This window comes from Amblyomma americanum, chromosome 1 (genome assembly GCF_052857255.1).
Source record: "Amblyomma americanum isolate KBUSLIRL-KWMA chromosome 1, ASM5285725v1, whole genome shotgun sequence".
NCBI lineage: Eukaryota > Metazoa > Arthropoda > Arachnida > Ixodida > Ixodidae > Amblyomma > Amblyomma americanum.
Genome location: NC_135497.1, coordinates 153,290,321 through 153,311,199, shown reverse-complemented (window position 1 = coordinate 153,311,199; position 20,879 = coordinate 153,290,321). Strand labels below are relative to the sequence as shown.

General features: G+C 43.4%; 1 protein-coding gene across 1 annotated transcript in view; it reads right to left on the bottom strand.

Annotated features, from left to right (window-relative positions):
* The window catches only part of c11.1 (maestro heat like repeat family protein c11.1), a 103,144-nt gene that overhangs the window by 66,835 nt on the left and 15,430 nt on the right, over positions 1-20,879 (bottom strand). Inside the window, 6 exon segments of the mRNA XM_077647974.1 lie at positions 6,526-6,654; positions 9,706-9,784; positions 10,008-10,100; positions 13,894-14,034; positions 14,626-14,777; positions 20,584-20,682. Coding sequence (XP_077504100.1) covers positions 6,526-6,654; positions 9,706-9,784; positions 10,008-10,100; positions 13,894-14,034; positions 14,626-14,777; positions 20,584-20,682 — 693 coding nt within the window.

Here is a 20,879-nt window from a genome sequence, read left to right as displayed (position 1 = left end):
TTGTGAGCAGACTGGTTCCCGTCGTCATCGCCCATGTGTCCAGGGATCCACGCGAGGTAGATGCGCACGTTACGCGTTGAGAAGGCTCTGATTAAAGAAGTAATCTGCTGTGGACGGTAGCAGTTAGCAAGATTCTCTACGGCGCCCCTGCGTGCGAACTAACCATGAAAATCCATGAAGGCCAAGCTCGTCTGCACAGGGCCACGTTGCGCACCATAACGGGTCTACCACAACATACGCACATCACGGCTCTAGAGGAAGCAGTGGCCCTTCCTCCTATACAAAAAATCATTGAGGAAACTGTAATTCGGCATGAAACACACAGAACTTGCACAAAACAGAGATAAGCTTTGGAACGCTGCGACCGCCAACTCTCCGCACCAGTTGATTAGTATGAAGGCCGGCCGGCACCGTCCTGGCTTCGTCCACACCTCGGCCGCTACAGACGTATGGCTCCACACAGAGCACAAACGACGGCACGGCTCTACCTAGCTCGACATACCGGATGAAAAATTATTATTTTTTTCTGCTTTTGCTATCCCCAAATAACACCTCATATTATATGCGGGTCCGCATTATAGTACACGGGTTTTTACGGTACGCTGCATATCGTCCTAAATGGTCAGTATGCCTACATTTTGCACTTCTTGATTTCTTTTATGATGCATATTTATAAGTAGGGATTGGGGTTTGCAGTTCAAACCAGAAAAAGCAATAAATGCACACTGAATTCATTTTTTAAAATTAGGCTTTAACCGATAAAGGTCAGTATTCATCAGATGTACGCCACAGCTTGCTGGCTATTCAGTACTAATCACAATCAATCACAAGAGAGAAATAAAGTGCAGAAGCCAGCAACGCGTTAAGACAACGGGATCAGTGAATTAAGCAGCAAAGTTGTACATTTCAAAACAATGCTTCACTACTTTAGAGACGCGCCTTCTGCTCCCAGACTGTCATCACTTTGTCAGAGCCATCATTTGATTAAGAAGTTTCTTCACGGCATGTAAGGACATTGGCAATATTCGTAATCGAAACAGGTCACCGTCAACAGGAAACTGTGCACAAGTGTCACAAAAAAGTGTCATGTTCTGGCTTTTGTGATGGCTCAATGACACTTTCATCACTGTAGTCGTCATGCAGACTACCTGATCGGAGGGCCTCTGGCTCCTTTTGGATTCCTGCTGCGATCACCATTTTCGTGTTGCCAACCAAAACAATTGTCCTCTGTTTTTTTTTTTAATATTTGGGTTTTTCACAACCCAGTTTTTATAGCTGAACATCTATTTACACTTTTGTCTTATGGCTCAGTGACTTGACTTTCACGCTGTTACATTTGTTTTCACAACCCAGTTTTTATAGCTGAACATCTATTTACACTTTTGTCTTATGGCTCAGTGACTTGACTTTCACGCTGTTACATTTGTTTTTACAGCAACGGCATTTCATATTGCAAACACTGCTCTAAACACGACCAACTGTGTGTTAAAGGGGCTCTGCAACGCTTTTCGAGCATAATAAATAAACTCGCTCAATCATTAGATTTTGTTTTCATGAACATCCGAGACATATGGCACACTTCTGCATGCACCACAGTACCCACAATCACACTTAAAAGTTAGCGAGCCCTTCCCGGCACCATTTTCGAATTCGCACCCACCTCCATATCACGTGTCTGCATACGTTGCTTAAGAAATGGCTATTGGTTAGATTATATATGAGGTCACCCAGGCACCATGGCTGCGGCCAGTCAGTTGTGTAGCACTGGCGCGTCAGCAATCTCTAATCTCTTCCCCTTTCGCCCCCTCATCAGGGGAATTCCCGCACATGTCTGTAGCCCAGCAACGGGCCGAGCGGGCGTGGTGCAAAGACACTAAAATTCAAATTTTGAATGCATGTAACTTAGCTTCTACAAAATGCATTAAAAAAATCATTGCTGAAGGATATTCGTGACGAGGCGTCCTTTGACATCCCAGGCATACTGCAACTTTATTGAATAGTGTTGCAGGGCTCCTTTAATTTGTTAATTACTGATACAGAAACTGCTCTTCCTAACAAACAAGCCAAGATAAACTATGTGTGACTTCTGAGCATATAGGGGGGCCACGTTTATTGCCCCCCCCTCCCCCCCCCCCCCCCCCCCAAAAGGCAATTCTTCCACAGAAAATAATATTCGTGTGGGATTAATAATAATATTATAATATTGCAACATAAATGGCAACAGCAAATACAAGGCTCTCTTTTTGTCTGCGGGTCATTTGGTTTGAATAAGACCTAATTTGCACACCTGAGCCAAACCCGCTTGTGCACAGCCATGCCTATGGCGAAATAAAATATAGAACCAGGCCATCAAATCAAAGTTTCCTTAACAGGAACTGATAGCAACCAGCTCAACCATGTACTGCTTAATTTCTGAAGCAAGCAAAAATTTCCCAATGAAATGGTAAATTTGAGTCTCCTGCCACAAAAAAAAAAAAAACATGCAAAATGCAGTAAAAAAAATTTTTTTACAACATACTGCTCTACAAGAGTTGGTGCCCAGGTCATGCCATAGGCACAAAAAATTTGAGGAATGCCTAATTTACCAAAAATCTGCACTGCCACACACCCTGAGCAACCAGCCAGGAACTGAGTGTTCCAGTCTACACTTGTATGTGTGGCTCATGCACTGTATCTCTCTCAGTACTAGGATATTTGCCCTGAATGTTCAGTACTCAAAGTTTACTTAATCTATTATACACACGAAGTTTTGGTTCAGACAGCATGTTACCAGTAAGTCTCCACAAACATGAACAACATTTTTATGCATCTTCAGCCTTTTTTTTTATGCAAGCAATACATGTTATGATAATCCTATTATAGGCACCGCTCAACTGCTCCTTTCTCATGCTGATATCCCTCATTAAAACTATAAGCTATTCTTCCAACCTCTAATATTGACTACCTAGTTTTAAACTGTGACCCAGCAGGGTTAAATGTGCATTATCTCTAATAACATATAACAAAGATCGGTTTATGGGGTTTTAACATCCCAAAGTGACTAAAGCTAAGAGGGGCGACGTAGTGAAGGGCTCCGTAAATTTCGACCGCCTGGAGTTCTTCAATGTGCACTGACATCACACAGTACATGGGCCTCTAGAATTTCGCCTCTCGAATTTGGAATTTCGCACGGGCCTCTAGAATTTCGCCTGGGATCGCACCCGAGACTTTTGGGTGAGCAGCTGAGTGCCATAACCACTGACCCACTGTGGCGGCTAAAAAACATAACAAAGAAGCACCATTACTAGATACATATCGATGGAAGTTCTTATCGCAATCAGGCTTGGTCAACTACAAGGAGTTGACCACATATGCCCAAAGTAGCACCAGAATGATGTCAGTGAGGTTTAAGAGGGGGCCAGAAATATTTACAGTACTAAAGGACGGACACATACTGTGCTATCACGGATTAGCGGATAGACGAGAACTAGGTGTAGGATTCCTCATTAATCAGGATATAGCTGGCAACGTAGAGGAGTTCTATAGTATAAACGAGAGGGTAGCAGCTATTGTAATTAGGCTCAATAAAAGGTACAAGCTGAAAGTGGTGCAGGCCTACGCACCTACATCCAGCCATGATGACCAGACCGTTAAAAATTTCTATGAAGACGTGGAATCGGCAAATGAGTAAAGTAAAATCACACTACACTGTACTGATGGGCGACTTCAATGCGAAGGTGGGCAAGAAGCAGGCTGGCGACCATGCGGTAGGCGACTATGGGATAGGTTCTAGAAATAGCAGGGGAGAGTTATTAGTAGAATTCGCAGATAGAAAGAATTTACGGATCATGAATACCTTCATCCGCAAACGAGAGAACAGGAAGTGGACCTGGAACAGCCCCAATGGTAAGACTAAAAATGAAATCGACTTCATACTATGCGCTCAACCTGGCATCGATCAGGATGTGGCCGTCCTCGGAAAGGTGCGCTGTAGCGACCACAGAATGGTAAGGTCTCGAATTAGCTTAGACTTGAAGAGGGGATGAAAGAAGCTAGTGATGAGGAATCCCATTAACGAGTTAGCGGTATGAGGGAAAGTACAGGAATTCAGGATATCGCTGCAAAACAGATATTCAGCTTTGACTGAAGAAGACGATCTTGATGTTTGTACAATAAACGATAATCTGGCAGCCATCATTACAGAGTGCACAGTACAAGTAGGCAGTAGGACAGTTTGACAGGATACCGGAAAGCTACTTCAGGTGACGAAAGATCTGATTAAGAAACGCCAAAGCATGAGGGTGTCTAACCCTACCGACAGAATAGAACTGACAGAGGTATCGAAGTTAATAAATAAGTGCAAGGTAGTCGAAATAAGGAAGTTTAATATGGTGAGAATCAAGCATGCTTTAAAGAATGGAGGTAGCCTAAAAGCGGTGAAGAGGAAACTAGGCATAGGTAAAAACCGGATGTATGCATTGACAAGGAGGGCAATGTCATTAGCAAAATGGATAAGATAGTTAAGGTAGGCAAAGAGTTCTACATAAATCTATACAGAAGCCAATGCAATCAAAACATTAATGATGGAGACAGTAGCGCACAGCAATGAGTCATCCCTCCAGTGATGAAAGAGGAAATAAAGGCTTAGGAGGAACGCAAAGGGGAAAAGCAGCTGGTGAGGATCAGGTAACAGAAGATCTGTTGAAAGACGGAGGGGAGATTCTGCTAGAAAAACTAGCCATCTTGTACACGCAATGTCTTATGACCTCGACCGTACCAGAAGCTTGGAAGGATGCAAACATTATCTTAATTCATAAGAAAGGGGACGCCAAAGACTTGACAAATTACAGACCGATCAGCTTACTGTCCGTTGCCTACAAGGTCAGATGAAAGAGAAATGCGCAGAATACAACCAACCCCTATATATAGCCTTCATTGATTATGAGACGGCATTTGACTCAGTTGAAACCTCAGCAGTCATACAGGCATTGCGGAATCAGGGTGTAGATGAGCCTTATGTCAAAATACTGGAAGACATATATAGAAACTGTACAGCTACCATAGTACGCCATAAAGTCAGAAATAAAATTCCAATAAGGAAAGGCGTCGGGCAAGGGCACACAATCTCGCCAGTGCTATTCACCGCCTGTTTACAAGAGGTATTCCTAGGCCTGAATTGGGAACAGTTGGGGATAAGAGTTAATGGAGAGTACCTAAATAATCTGCGATTCGCTGATGACATTGTCTTGCTGAGGCACTCAGGAGATGAACTGCAAATCATGATCAATGAGTTAGACAGACAGAGCAGTACGGTGGGTCTAAAAATTAACATGCAGAAAACCAAAGTAACGTTCAACAGTCTACCAAGGGAACAGCAGTTCACAATTGGCCATGAGGTGCTGGAAGTGGTAAAATTCGTCTACTTAGGGCAGGTAGTGACAGCTGATCCGGATCATGAGAGGGGATTAACTAGAAGGATAAGAATGGGGTGGAGCGCATACGGCAAGTTCTCTCAGATCATGAATAGCTGGTTACCAATATCCCTCAAGAGAAAAGTGTACAACAGTGGTATCTTACCGGTACTCACCTACGGGGCAGAAACGTGGAGGCTAACGAAAAGGGTTCAGCTTAAGTTAAGAACAACGCAGCGAGCCATGGAAAGGAAAATGATAGGTGTAACGTTAAGAGACCGGAAGCGGGCAGAGTGGGTGAGGGAAAAAACGCGTGTTAATGACATCCTAGTCGAAATCAAGAGGAAGAAATGGGCTTGGGCAGGGCATGTACTGTGAAGGCAAGATAACCGCTGGTCCTTAAGGGTAACAGAGTGGATTCCAAGAGAAGGCAAGCGTAGCAGGGGGCGGCAGAAGGTTAGGTGGGCGGATGAGATTAGGAAGTTTGCAGGCATAGGATGGGCGCAGCTGGCAAAGGACAGGGTTAATTGGAGAGACATGGGAGAGGCCTTTGCCCTACAGTGGGTGTAGTCAGGCTGATAATGATGATGATGATGATGATGAGAAACATTTCCAACACAGCCATTACTCTGTGGGGGTTTTTCTGTCCTACTGGGTTTCGAGTGAGCAAGAAGGAAAAACATAAAAACATGCCCAAGGCACAAGCATGTGCAACACTCCCAATGTACAACTTATCATATGAGAACACGTGTTTTACATTTAAGCATTCTCTTTTTAAAATTGCACTCAAGAATACACTCTCCTCCTCTCTCTCTCTCACGCATGCGCACACACACACAAAAGATGAGTAACTTGCAAAAAGAAACTTCAACTCCTCATTCCTGTTTTTATATGGAAGACTTCACATACAAAAGCAACAATAGTTATTACTTCCTTTGGCCAGTTAGAACTCGACACAAGTGTGTCACAGATTTCCAGTGTCTAGTCAAAACTTGGCTGAACGCAAACCATTTGAGTACACCCAAGGTGATCTTGGCATGATTCAGGCGCTTGGCTCTCTTATAGATTGTTTTTAGCAACCTATAAACCAATATTAACTCAGCAAAACACAGACAAACAAGAAACGAGAGATCACCTTGCTCAGAAGTCCCAGCAGAGTTGATAATGTGTTTTAGCACTGTCAAAGCTCCGATTCTCATTTTTTCATTGCCGTTCTCCACTTTCATCAGTAGAAAGGCTGTCAGCTTGTCCGGAAACATTGTAGCTTAATGGACAAAAAGCACAAGAGCAAATGACCATTAAAACCAGAACCTGCTATAGCTACCGCAATTCATACAGAAAAAAGGACACTATAAATAAAGTCAAACAGAGTTCCTGCTGTCTAGACCACTTAACTTATTATGCAACCTTTTGCAGTGTTGAACTGGATATGATATGGATTTCTATAACCACCGTCCTGCCTCCCAGAGAGCTTAAAGCAAGAGCATACTGCTTGAATAGGAAGCTGGCCCACAAGATAAAGCTTACAGCAATAATTCCGAAAAAGCATGCCAAACACCTGGTGCCAGAGCATGTTTGCCTGCACAGCGCTGAAGGCTTCATGGGAGTTGGGTGGACAAGTGAAGGTGACAAGCAAAAAGACAGAAAAAAAAGACACCACTAATTCAATATTTGTTGCATGTGTGCATTTACTGAAATGAATACAAAAATCCACATGAAAACCCTTACATAGCCTTATTAGAAGAGAAGCATGTTGTGAACTTTACATGAAACCACACAAGCCACGACAAACATGGCAAATGAAAGATCTCACCAAAAATGCAAAACTAACCATAAATTTGCATGAAACACACACTCATGTGGAGGCAATGTCACACAGATAATAGCGGCAAGCAACACTGACAAGCTGCACCACTGAGCAGGAAAATGCAAAGCTTTGCAACATTACATATTTATTTCATTCAAAAATAAATCACGTTTCAAAGGAAAGCTGTGCACCTGGCATCGCACCCAATCATACAAGACTGATATTTGGTTGCAGTCCCAAATTGCACATACTGAAAAACTTTGCAGCTCCTGTGCTATACAGCAGAAGCTCATATACATTCAGAAAAAAAAATGGATGGCGCCACGTTCCCGTCAACAGCGCACAAGCCTGCCGCATCGAGACCAGTCAGCACGTGCGTAGGGCGCGGTGTGGTGCACACTCTGCTAAATGTTCCTACATTTAGTGTAGCGCATACCACTACTGCCACCGCTTACCGCGTACCGTGCTCCGCCACTGCGTATGCACTGCTTGGTCCCGACACGGCAGACGGGCGCGCTGTTGACAGGAACGTGGCACCATCTGGTGCTGCCGCCCGGTGATCCTCCACAAGCTGATAATGTGCACTGGTAATCCATACCAGCGCGACAGAAGGGACAGAAAAGAGAGGACACAACACAGAGCGCAGATGGGACAGAGAAGAGAGGACACAACACAGAGCGGTGTGTTGTGTCCTCTCTTCTCTGTCCCGTCTGTCGCGCTGTTATGGATTATCTTGAGCACCAACTCGACCAACAAATGGTATTGAACTGGTAAATGGGTTTTTTTCTTTGCGACCTACCTTGGAACTGAAACGAATGCTTGTAAAATTGCAGTGGCTTGATTAGATCGATTCCAACAAGCCTTTTTCAGATGCACAGAGAGTAGCCATAATCGCGGTATGCTAGGGCATAAATGTGTACAGAGATGTGCAAAGTCCTTCGATGCCAAACAACAGCCGGAGCCTCTTGTGGTGTTTTCATTTCTTTTTACTTGCTTTGCAGTGTTTTTACGTAAGGCAAACATGTTGGTTTTGTTGATTTAATATAAAACGCAAAACATGACAAAACGTATCTGGATTTATTAACATAATTTGCATTATATTTAATAATGGATGGAAATTTTGTGCCCATAACAAACATGGATGAGAAAGGAGACAACACACAGGAGAAAACTTCAAATGCATTTTTCTTGCAAGTGCAACATATGCCTCCACAAAAGGTACGGTGTTCAGCACGTGTGGCATTGCAGATATTGAAGTTTTTTTACCATTTGTTTTCCATTTGCCTGAGTGTGGAACAATATATATATATATATATATATATATATATATATATATATATATATATATATATATATGTTGCACTTGCAATAAAAATGCAGTTGAAGATTGCGCGTGTGTGTGTCTCCATTCTTGTCCATGTTCGTTATGAGCGTAAAATTTTCATCCATTATGAACAACCAACTCGGCCAAAATGCAACGATGCTGAAGTATATCTACTGTTTGTCCAACCACAAAGCTAGCACCCGATGATGTCATATCCACTGCTAAAAACCGCCACTGTGTGGAAACACCATCAGCACCATGAATTTGTTTTTGCGAGCTAATTAAAATATTAAAAAACGGAATATATGCGGTACGACCGATGCTAATAGCATCACTGTAACTCACTCTATGCAACCAGCAGGAAAATTATTGTACTGAAATTGTGTTTCCAGGCCCCTTTAATGCTTTTACCCTCTTGCACGTATGCTGCAATTTCTGCAAGGTTCAATGCTGCCATTCATAAGGATGAACTGGAATGCAACCTTTGCCCCATATAGACAGAGGTGCTGCTCATCCATGCTGTTGTTGCCAAAGGCACAGGCTTGTCATTCATATAATGTTCTCTCTGCACAGCTTCAAGTAGACATCAGAAAGAGCACTTGCTGAAACAGTTCCCCATTTTTTCATTAATCCTTCCCCAGACCTGCTCAGATAGCAGCACCAAGCAAAATCAGCTTCACGAGGGCCTTTCTTCTGAACACAAGCCACAGAGGATGTACTTTACATACATGCGTCAGACTTTTTTTTGTTACACTGGCACCTAGAGGCTGCAGGTGGCTTGTGTTCAAAAGAAAACAAACAGCACAAAGATAACAGAGCATCATTAAGCTGATCAGATGAGCAGCCCAACTATACAAAAACAAGACAGCATTCTTCGCGTTGAGGTAGCGAAAATAGGCAAAAAGAAAAAGATTACATGTCAGGCATGCCACCATTCCGTGTTTGTACACACAAAAGAGTGGTGTCACAAGAGTGTGACCAGTTTGTAATAAATGAAATTTGGTGAAATGAAAAACGTACCCAGAAACCATATAAGCAAGATCAGTCAAGTCCTTGAGGCTATAAATTAATAACTTCAGCCTTTTAAAACATATCAATAAAAGAAAAATCTGATCAATGTAAAGCTAGAAATTCAAGTTTGCACAATATACTTGTGATCACAAGCAAACATCGCAATTCCCTACCTATAACAGTAAAACAGCGCAGGCTTTCGTTGTAGTTTCGAACACTTGCGGGTTCTGTGTAGTCTGGTGGGCTGCAAACCTGCACAATACATGGAAAGAATTTGCTTCAGTTTTCAGAAATTAGTTTCACAGTAATTTCAGTCTTCTTATTAAACACACATGTCATCTATTACCACAGTACACACCTCTAAGTGAACTCATAGATTCTTCAGAAAAAAATTATATCCCAGTTGCATAAGGAGACAGAGAATCACATATGCAAATTGCACACAATGAAAAAGAGCAAATAGTTAAGTCCTCACCGGTACAAAGAGTGAGTTGTTTATGGCATCCAGATGCTGCTCCAGTGCCTGGCATTTGTGCTCAGTGGCTGCTTCTAAAACTAGGCACAACCCCTTAAAAGAAAAAAAAAAATGCACAACACATGTGGAACTGCTTAGATAGAAAAAAGAAAGTACTAGCATATTTTCCAGAATGCAGTCCAACCGCTATACATGTCTAAACGTTAAAATTTTATACTATGCAGACTATTAAAATGCGGACTTTAACAGGTCATATTTCGGGATGCGCTTCCGCTGCGATTGTGCAGATGGCTGGTTTCACGCATGCTTACTTGCACTAGCTGCTATCTTAATTTAAAATTTTCATACGAAATGAGATACTAATGCAAGTGTATGGCCCTTAGTACATTCTGCTCTATGAAGAGGCAAGCATTCTTTGGGAGGTGCTTAAAAAAATCCATACAAATCTTCATACCTCTCATTTTGGAATGAAAAGGTTTTCAGTATATAAGGGCCATTACATGGAGCTGATGATACCTGTACTCCACCTCATAACCAGCTTGAAGTGCTGTGAAAGCTACAGATCTCTTCAACCAATGAGGAGGGTAAACATATCTTATGTAATTCCTGTACCTTGTCATCAGCTTGTCTGCTTACAGTACTTGCTAATATGGTTGTGAAGAGATAAAACATTGATGCTCTGAATCACAAGGAAACATTCAAGCAACAATAGCTTGAAGATGCCAGTTTTCCATCACAAGCATTTGCAGTTATAGAGCAGCAACACCAGTGACGTCAGATGTGGCAACAGCAGGGGTAGAGCTCCACCCTGACACAAAAGCACAGATGTGATATGGCAGCTGGAATGGCGTGGTCACATTTGTTGCTAAACATCAGTGTTATGTGCTTACTGCAGTAAAAAGAACAGTCACACCGCATAGTTTCGATTTCGCTTTTCTGAGCTTCAAGCCAGCTCGCATCAGCCAACCAACCGAGCCCAGCTAAGCACGTCTTTAAGCGCCGATTAGCGCGTCTCACTAGTCTTTTCTATCGCCATTTCTTTTCTTGCCCCTTGGGCGCTGCTGAGTGTTTCTGTCCACGTGGTTCTACCGTGCTTCCAGTGCGTCAAAATTGCGAGCTTGTCACATGCTATTTGCACTGTGTGCAGTGAAACCTCCTCACATGCGACGCTGTCGCTTATGAGGTCGCAACATAGTAGCGGTAGAGCTTCACTGCTAAAAATAGTCATTGTCACACCGTTCTAATCTCAAAATCAAGCAATGATTGCCCAGTCCTTCATCAAATAAATTTACCGTGATGCAAGTGGTTCTTGTTGGGTTTTTAGGGTCATTTGATAATTCAAACTTACAGATAATTCTAATCTTTATTTCAGTCCCTTTAAGGTCAAATTAACAAGATTTTACTGTACACGTGAAGAAAGAGGGAACACTTTCTTAATGTTACTACTTGTAATAAAAAAATACCCTGAGAATTATTTGGATTAAATCACTTAAAATGCCGTTTCCTTGGCACACACGGAAGCTTACTAATGCCACTGTAAATACTAACTGCATATGTCATGACGCATGAGGGAGACCTTCATACTGGCACTATATTCTGCACCACAACAATATCACCTCTGCACACTTTGTAACTTGGAAAATGCTGCAATGAATGAGTACTATAAAGCTGCACACCAAAACTGCTACCTTCAATTCATTGAAGAGTAAACATGACCACAGAAACATTAAATGACTCAATCTACTGCACGCACATAGAATTTTACATGTTTGAATATCTGTTCACAGTCTGTAGAAAGGGTGTAAGTGCTTTCCCTAACTGAAGGCCTATTGCCTGCACACTAGTTAGCATGCTGCTTTAATTCGACCATATGCTCTCCGCCAATAACAGCAACATAAATTCAAACACGTTTGTAGCTGGTTCTACAGTAGCTGTCACTGTCGCTGACAGAGAATGTAGAAAACATGCTGCCACTAGGGGACATTTCAGCTGCGTACCCCAGCTATGCTACAGGCTCACCATCAAGCACATGCAATGAAGTGAAAGGTGGTAATCTTAGTGCATGGCCATGGGTGTTGGCATGGCATTGTTTAATGACCCAAGCTAAGAAGCTTTGCACTCAAAGATTGTGTCAGATAAAACGTGTCAGGATGTGTGCGCTGCTTGCAACCTTTTCAGCATTCTCTGAAGCATGTGCACTTCCCCATACTGCAGAGTGTACTGACAGGCTTATACTTGCATGATCGTGCTTTATACATGGACAATGGTGCATACTGTGGACTCAGTGCTCACATATGCACGAGAGCTAAATTAGCAATCTGTGCTGGAATTCACAGCCACTCTCAAGAAAGGATGGACAGCTAAGGCGCTGAACTCCTCGATCAGTTCAGTGCATGTGCTTGTTTTTTTAATCTGATTTAAGCACTACTTGCTTCCACCATCATCTAAAGTGAAAGCAAATGCTAGAAAGAAAGTAGCATAAGCCAAAATTTGTGCTCTTAGGAGGTAAAACAACAACAACAACAAAAAAAAACAACGTACCCAAATAGGCACCACAAGAACTGCCAAAAGACATGTAGAAGTCAGACATTAACATAAACCAGATGGAATCGGCATGTGTATTACATAAGAGATCAAATGTCACACAGAACAGCATTATCTAACAATGGCTGTCTGCACTTCTTGCCTCTCTCATCTGCTAACTGCTACAGAGGTTGCTTGATCAATGTCCCAGCGGCTTTGACAGCCCACGAGCACCTCGAAAGCATCTGACCTCAAATAGTATTCAAAGCATATTGGCAGCTACTGTAAGTGCTAGGGTCAGTGGGTGGATTTACCCCCCAAAAAAACAAACGTGGTTTAGTCTCGGTCAGCCTGTGAGCAGATGGAGAGGTGTAACTAATGAGGCCCATTAACTAATAGAAGGTGTAGACACACATTGCCTCAGAGCTTCCGAGCTCACTGTATGCTCAGTTTCTCCCTTCAATATTCACTCACTCAATTCTCATAGACTTCCCTCCAGCCTTCCAAACTCTGCTGGTGTTGCTTCTCCTTTGTGTTCGTCTGCACGTGCAATACAAAGGTGCCTGAAGTGTGCTCAGTTCACATGAACTGTTTAAAGGCACAGGCTGTGCAACTTCTAAAAAATATTATAGTATTTTAATACCTCTAGCATAACTGATTGCACGCGTCATCCATGCATCAGTGATTCTGTTCCATTCAGTAACCTGCAGCATAAGTTTGAGGTAACAAGATTTTTTTCTTTCCACACTGAAGTACAAGCAGGCACCTGTTAGGACTGCCGAGCAGGGGTGGATTTATGGGTCACCCTTGGAGGGGGCGTGTTGAGAGGGGAGCTGGCAGACTCATTTTAATGATCGGTTTTTTTAACGTTTTTCTTTCTGAAAAAATGGGCTTCAGCATGGTTTTCCTATGAAAAATTTCTCGCTCAGAAGAGGGAAACACCCCTCCCTCCTCCTTGAAGTCCATCCCTGCTTTTGAGCATGGCTAAATTAGATTAAAAGCACCTTAGCCATGGATGACTGCTTCATTCTTTGAGTTTTTCCTTTCATTGTTAAAAACCTACCATGCCTACCATCGTTTGTGCAGCACATTTTTGGGATTTCGCACAGCATGTCACTTTCTGAGCACTGCCCTGGCTTCACTGCACCATGGTCTCCACTATAGAGCTAAACGCTTACCCAAAGCACTAATCTCAACCGTATTAAGGAGGTGTCAAGTTCTGTTTTCTTACGTGTCTACACCATCGTAGCCTAAATACCATAAATACCATAATCCTCTTTCTTTTTCATACGTCAAATTAACAGAGGTCGACTACCTTTACAATGTTCCCATAAAGGTAATCTTTATTAGTAAAATTTTTTACCTTACTGACAGAAAAGCAGTCATGTTGTTTTCGATGCAGTACAACCAGAGATAGAAGAAGTTTTGGCAGATGCTCTTCCAGCTTTGGCTTACTCAAAAGCTGCGCCATGTAGCCAAGTGTCACAGCAGACTCGGCTCGAACCTAAAAATACAAGAAAACACACACACAAAAATTGTTTTCAGAAGCTAAACAGCTACTTGGAATTGCATATGCCCATTAGCAGTCCAATGTTGCACCTATTTCTTTAATTTAATGTAAGAAATTAGCTGCACAGAAGTACTCGGGCGATGGAAAGAAATTCGAACAGAGCGGAGCCTAGGCACTCCGCTATTCACATTTTTTTTTCACCACACTTTTACTTCGGTAATATCAAAAACACACTAGAGTCATCCATGATACATTCCAGGGCGACTTTGTCTTTTTCGCACCATCAAGATAAAAGCGCGATGAAAAGAAATTCGCGTTGTTTGCGTTTCTTTCCATTGCGATAGTACAGGCAGAGCCAGTGAGGCAAGCTTTTAGAGAACAAAAATTTTTACGACTAAACAAAACACATCAAGCTAAAACCATGACAAAAAGTAAACCCTAGCATCAATTTGTACAAGCTCCATGAACAGTACTCTAGGCCTGCTGACTAATTTATTTACATAGTATCTAACACTCATAATGCATGTTTCCTGAGAGAAGGAGATAGCAACAAACTTTTGGGAGGTAGGGAAACTTGCAACAAACCTTTGCTTCTCTAGCCAGTAGCCAGTTTGCCAAAAGGAAGTCAAATGCGCTGACAATTTCAGTAGCAAAGCTGGCCTTTTGCACTGATGGATCTGGTGCTTTCTCAATGTTGCTCAGATATTCGACAATTGCTTCGGAGAACCTTCCCAGTGCTAAAAAAGAAAAGAAACCAGACAACACTCATAATAGTGGCTAGTTTTAACCCATCTGTTAAATATCAGTCAAACTGGCTTGTAATAGCCCTCCCAATTTGGGACACTTTGGTTACAAAGCAATCCTGAATTGAACATTTCACTACTGACCAGTTTGAAAAGTCAACCATTAGCAGCTGAGAGAGCCAGATGTCACAGGACCAAGCAGTTGTCATGAAATAATTACACTATAGTTGCCTGCAAGATTAAAACAGAGTACTTTTTCAAGTGACTAAGTCTTAGTTGGTTTATGGTTTATGGGGGTTTAACATTTGAATGCAACTCAGGCTATGAGGGACGCCGTAGTAAAGGGCTCCGGAAATTTCGACCACCTGGGGTTCTTTAACATGTACTGACATCACACAGTACACGGGCCCCTAGAATTTACCCTCTATCGAAATTCGGCTGCAGCAGCTGGAATCAAACCCGCATCTTTTGGGTCAGCAGCCGAGTGCCATAACTACTGAGCCACCGCGGCGGCAGACTAAGTCTTAAATTTTCTTCTCTTGAACATTCTTGCCAATCAGATGTTGCGATGTTGAGTTTATCAAAGCATGTAGTTGGGCTGTGACCCCTGAAGAAGGCACTTAAAGCATGCTTCAGCACAATTTTTATGGGCATGCACATGGCTCCTAAATTATAGCAGAACTTTAACTTCATGTTCCTCTAATTATGTTTAATACTACTAGCCTAATCTTGATGCTTCGGATAATCCTCATAAAGCCAAAAAAGTTCCCAGCAAGATTTTGGCTCCATCATAGGCGATCCCATTAACACATGCAATATAACAAAGCTTAAACTTTGTGTTGTCTACTGTTTCAACCTCACACTACCCTGGTGTCAGTGTCCTTGCTAGCTGAGGCAGTAGAGATATATGACCCTAGGCTGGCAGTGGTTAGAACATTTTTTTTTTTCAGCCATGCAGCTTGGGGAATGCCTTCCATTTTTCCTTTGAGGCTGCACTGTTCTGCTGAAGTGGTTATTGCTGCAACTATTTCGCCATTATTTTTATAAGCCACCTGCAAAGACAGTTTCACAACATCATGGAGCTATCAAACGTACTGCTGCAGTTGTCAAGGACTGTATCTTGGCTGTCATTACTGCAAATTTAATTTCATGCAAAGCTACAGAATACAAAAATCACATGGTGCATGAATGCTTATGTGGTGCAGTGGCAGCAGTAACACCATTTATTTTCCCACCAGAAAGATATCCAGTACAAATGACCAAAAAAAAAAACATTTTTTGATTAGTGGAGTTTGAGTGTCCTGGGTTAGAAAGTTCATTTCAGCCATTTCAGGACTATTAATTTACTTTGTCGCAATCAAATTTAATGCCCCAATTTTGCATGCAGTGTGGAAACTGTAAAGTGATAAAGTTTAAGGTCACAACTTCTAATCTTAGGGGTCCAACAAAACTACATTGACAAAAAAAGTTCCTTGGGGTCTACAGAAAAAACCTGGGAGCATTTATCATCCAGCACTTATCATCTCACATACCTAAATGGGTACATGAGCCACATGCGACTCATGCGTGACAATAGCACTTGTCTCAGTGATCATACCTCGAGCTGCAATGCTTGCTGCTTTTTTACACTACACCCAAATGGGCACGAGAGATGATATTATAAAATGTCAACTCAAATCTGAATGCCAATACTGCTTTCATCCAAGCCGTAAAGAAAGGTCTAATGTTATTAGACTCCAAGACTATGATAATGTCCACTTTTTACAGATAACTATCTTGGAACACTTAAAAAAAAAACTAGTAACACTGATTACAGATTTCATCACGCAGTAAAATACAACGCTAAGCAGGTTCAGCAAAGGAACTTAACACGTAACCCTATTACTGTTACTACCTAAACTGCCACTCACTGTCGAAACAAAAACCAAGGCCATATATAAGGCACCCAAAGCCCCAACGTAACTTTGTTCATTGTTAGCAAGTGATAACACACATTCAATCTTCAATCTCCAAGGTCCAAATCCAACTTCTTTATTCAGTAGAAAGCCACTTTGTTTAAAAGAGAATATATTAATCCTTACAGATTTTGGCAGCAGTAGACATGAAAGGTTCAATGAGTTGCACAAGAAAGCTGCACATTACATCAAGCAAGAATATCACTATACCTGTTGTTGCCATCATAAAATATCGTATTTACTCGTGTAATATGTGCACCCCCAACATTTTACCCGGATTTTTACTCTCTGCATATTTTGCTCTTCCTACTTCATCAGACCACCAGCATGCACATGGGTGCACGTGGATGCACGCAAAAGAAGGCTTGGGATGATCGGCGCGGCCCCGTTGCTGTGTACGGCTGCGAAAGGTGTGAATGGTAAGAGTACGAAGTGCGCACTGTTTACCCGGCTTGCTTACGCTAGCAGTCGCTTTCCCGAACGAATAGTTGCGTGTGCGCCGGAATCTGAAACTACCAAACCATTTGCTGTTCATTTTGCTGCTAGTCAGCCGGGCCACAGCGAGGGTGCAGTTTTATTGCCCGTTATCTCTATTTGCCTCTCACTACCAACTTTGTGATTGTATCAATGTGCGTTTGTCGCTTTGAGCTGTGCACACACCACTTTGCCATTCCGCGGGGAAATACCCAGCGTGGGGAAGGGTGCGAGGGAGTATGAGTCTTAGATTTGGAGCAACCTTTCTTTTTTGGTCAGCGAAGAGTGAGAGTGGTGGGCGGGCCGACATATATACAGCAATGTACAGCATATATTGTGCCTTATGACCTTTGCAGAGTTTTTAACGATGTGCTCACAAAATTTTTGCGTAAAATGCAAACCCTCTTTTGAAGCCTTAATTTAAGCAAAAAAGTGCACAAATTACACGAGTAAATACGGTAGAATTCGAAACTAACACACAATGAATTAAATTTTTTTATACATGTGAGGAATGCATATGACAGTGCCAGAACTTTGCACTGGCAACATCACGAGCTGTTGCAGCGGCATTAAAGGGACACTGAGGAGAACCCTATCAAAATTTTTTTGTTAGCAATATCTGATAGTTCGGCATTTCATGGCTTTGTTGACGCTTGTCCGGGAGCGAAAGATGCATTTATTTCAAAGAAATTTGGATTCGACGTTGAAAAATTTTTTCCCGCCGCTCCGATTCAAACTCGAGAACTCTTATGATGACACGGAGAACTCTTATGACGACACAGAACGGAGTGACGTGAAACGTGGCGTAAACGGAGACTCCGTGATTTCTGTCGGCTAGCGGTGCTCTGTCGGCTAGCGGTGCGGTCTAGCAGCTGCCGAAATGAAAGCCACCGCCGCCGCACGTTGAAGGCATCTATCGGGGGTCGCCACTGTCGCTTCGTTTACGTTTGCACCGGCGTCTTGCCAGCGTCACGATGGATCCCGTTCCCGAACCCGACGACGTAGTTCTCACAAAAACTCTGGCCTGCATTTCAGCGACCTCAGCCCCACAGAGCGTGCGATGCTTTTGAGGGAGTACGGTTAGGTTAGGCGCCGGCGGGTGGTTTCCCCCTTCCTCAGAGAGCAGCCGTTGCAAACTAAATATCATAACCCCAGTGCGGGGAGTCGCAAGGGGTGCGTTGCGCCCATCGGAGGCTGGCCGGGGCATTGGGGCCAACGGATTGTGATTCCTTGAACGGAGCGGTTGCACGGCGCAGCAGGCAGCGTCGAGGTCTCCCACGGTTGCAAGGGCCAAGTTATTTATTTATTTTTTGCCACAAAAAACAAATGGGTGCTCGAGGGCGGTTGCGTTTAAAGTCGGCGGCTTGAAACCAAAGCCGGCGCACGACGCTTCAACGGCTTCCGCTAGATCCAACGGGTCCACTGGATCTGGCTCTCTCGCCAACTTGCATGTATACCTTCAGATATGTACTGTGAATGCATTAAAATAGCCGAGCTCGAAAAGAACAGCTCCGCAGCTATTGAATATAACGTGCACCTCGCCGCGGAGCCAAATCAGTCTGGCCGGGCCGGCGGCGGCTGGCGCGAAATAGATACATGCTCCAATCTCCCCGCCAATGCGGTCAGAGTGCGCCGAAGCCACCGAACGCGTCGGCGGTCAAGCACAGTAGGGTCTCGCTTTGACCGACGTGACTTCGCTGTGCAGCGCGCGCGCGCCTCGCCGAAGCATAAACGCGCCTTAACGGAGCCTGCACTTAACCTCTAACCAACGTATTCAGCGGCGGCATCCATGGGAGCCACTGAAACCCCCCGCCCACTCACTAAATAAAAGAAAAGAAGTCCGGTGCCGAGGTTCGAATCGAACCAGGGCCTTCGGCGTTTGAGGCGGAAGTGCTACCGCTCCGCCACGAGGGCTCAAGGTACAGCCTTCAATAAAGGCGTATCTAGTGAATGAACTCTTCTGATGCAGAAATCTGCGCGCTTTTGCTAGGTATATCCCGGCCTAACAGAGCTAGGCCATCAGCAATTTTTCTGAACTGCCTTGTACCTTGTCTCCCGTCCCTAATAAACGATTTCCGTTAAGTAGTTTGAAGTTGACTGGCACAGCCGGGAATGTTTCGCCGGGCAAGCGTGCGAATACACAAGTGCTGCACGATCACCGACCATCGTGCCATCATAGCTTTTCATCGACCGTGGCGATCACCTGACAAGCCTTAACAGGCTCCTTCAAAGGTTAACTAGCCCTTGAAGCGGCACTTGGAGTTCCTCTGCTGTTTGGCGCTTGTAAATCGAAGCGCGTCAAAAACAAAACCACGGGGCACGCAAAGCTCATAGACGCGAAGTACCATAACAAATCGAAACTCTCCTGGCCGCCTGTGGCGCCGCCAAGCATCCGTTTTCTTTGCTTCCAACATTCAGGTTGTCTTTTGCCTGCCTTCCTTGTGTGATAAAAGTGCACTATTGGTTTTAAAACAAAACTTACTTCAATTTTGATCTGCGCAACCTTCCTTTGTCAGCCTCAGAGATTCGCGAAACCAAGTAGGATGGAATATTCCTCCAAGGTGGCGTCTCTTGTCCTATGGCGTCACCACGCTTGTACTTGCGAGATTGGCCTGTTGTGGCGATACCTGTATTTTGGTTCTTGCTATTTTCTACCTTACAAGAGCTTTGTTTTCAGTAAGAGCGGCGTTTTTGTGATCAGGAGCTGGTATTCTATCGATACAAGCCAACTTCAATTTCTCCTCAGTGTCCCTTTAATAACTTTAATGAATATCTTTCCTGCTCTCATTTTGCTACAGCTTAGGCTCTTCACTATTTATGTTAAGCACAAAGGCTGGTTTATGGTTTACAGGATTTAACGTCCCAAAGCAACTCAGGCTGTGAGGGACACTGTAGTGAAGGACTCCGTAAATTTCGACCACCTGGGGTTCTTTAATGTGCACTGATATCGCACAGCACACAGGCCTCTAGAATTTCACCTCCGTCGAAATTCGACCACCGCAGCCGGGATCAAGCCCACGTTTTTCGGGTCAGCAGCTGAGCGCGAAAACCACTGAGCCACCGTGGCGGCGTTAAGCACCAAGGCACATTGTATGAGACAGTGAAGCTACGATAACTTTTCAAGGTAGATTAGAGCACTGAGAACTTTGTGGACATTTTAGCAAGACAAATCGCTCATATTAAAGCTGATGAGCGAGCACTGTGGCACACTGTTTTGCTGACTCAGCCTTTATAAACCAAAGCTTCAAATATAAGGTTCTGCCAGTACAGATACTAAACATCAAATTTAAAAATGCCTGCAGTATTAAGCTGAATGGCATTCACATTCATATTGGCCAAGATAGCATCTACATATAAAAAAGTACTCTTACCATATGCCATAGCCCACTTCAGCTGTTCAGATCGAGCGCCACTCAACATCGGCAGCATGGTGCCGAGTAGGGCTTTGAGGAAGGGCATAATGCCAAATGCTGAAGAAGAACAGGTTAAGCACCAGCTATACAACACAGCTGCAACTTAGGTACAGTAACAGAACATCACCTTGAAACAAAAATGGCACAAACAGAACACCAGGACAAAAGAGTTCAATGTTAAGTGTGCAAATCATCAACATGCACATTACATAAGCAAAAATAATATGAAGCAATGCAACTGCATTCACATAGCT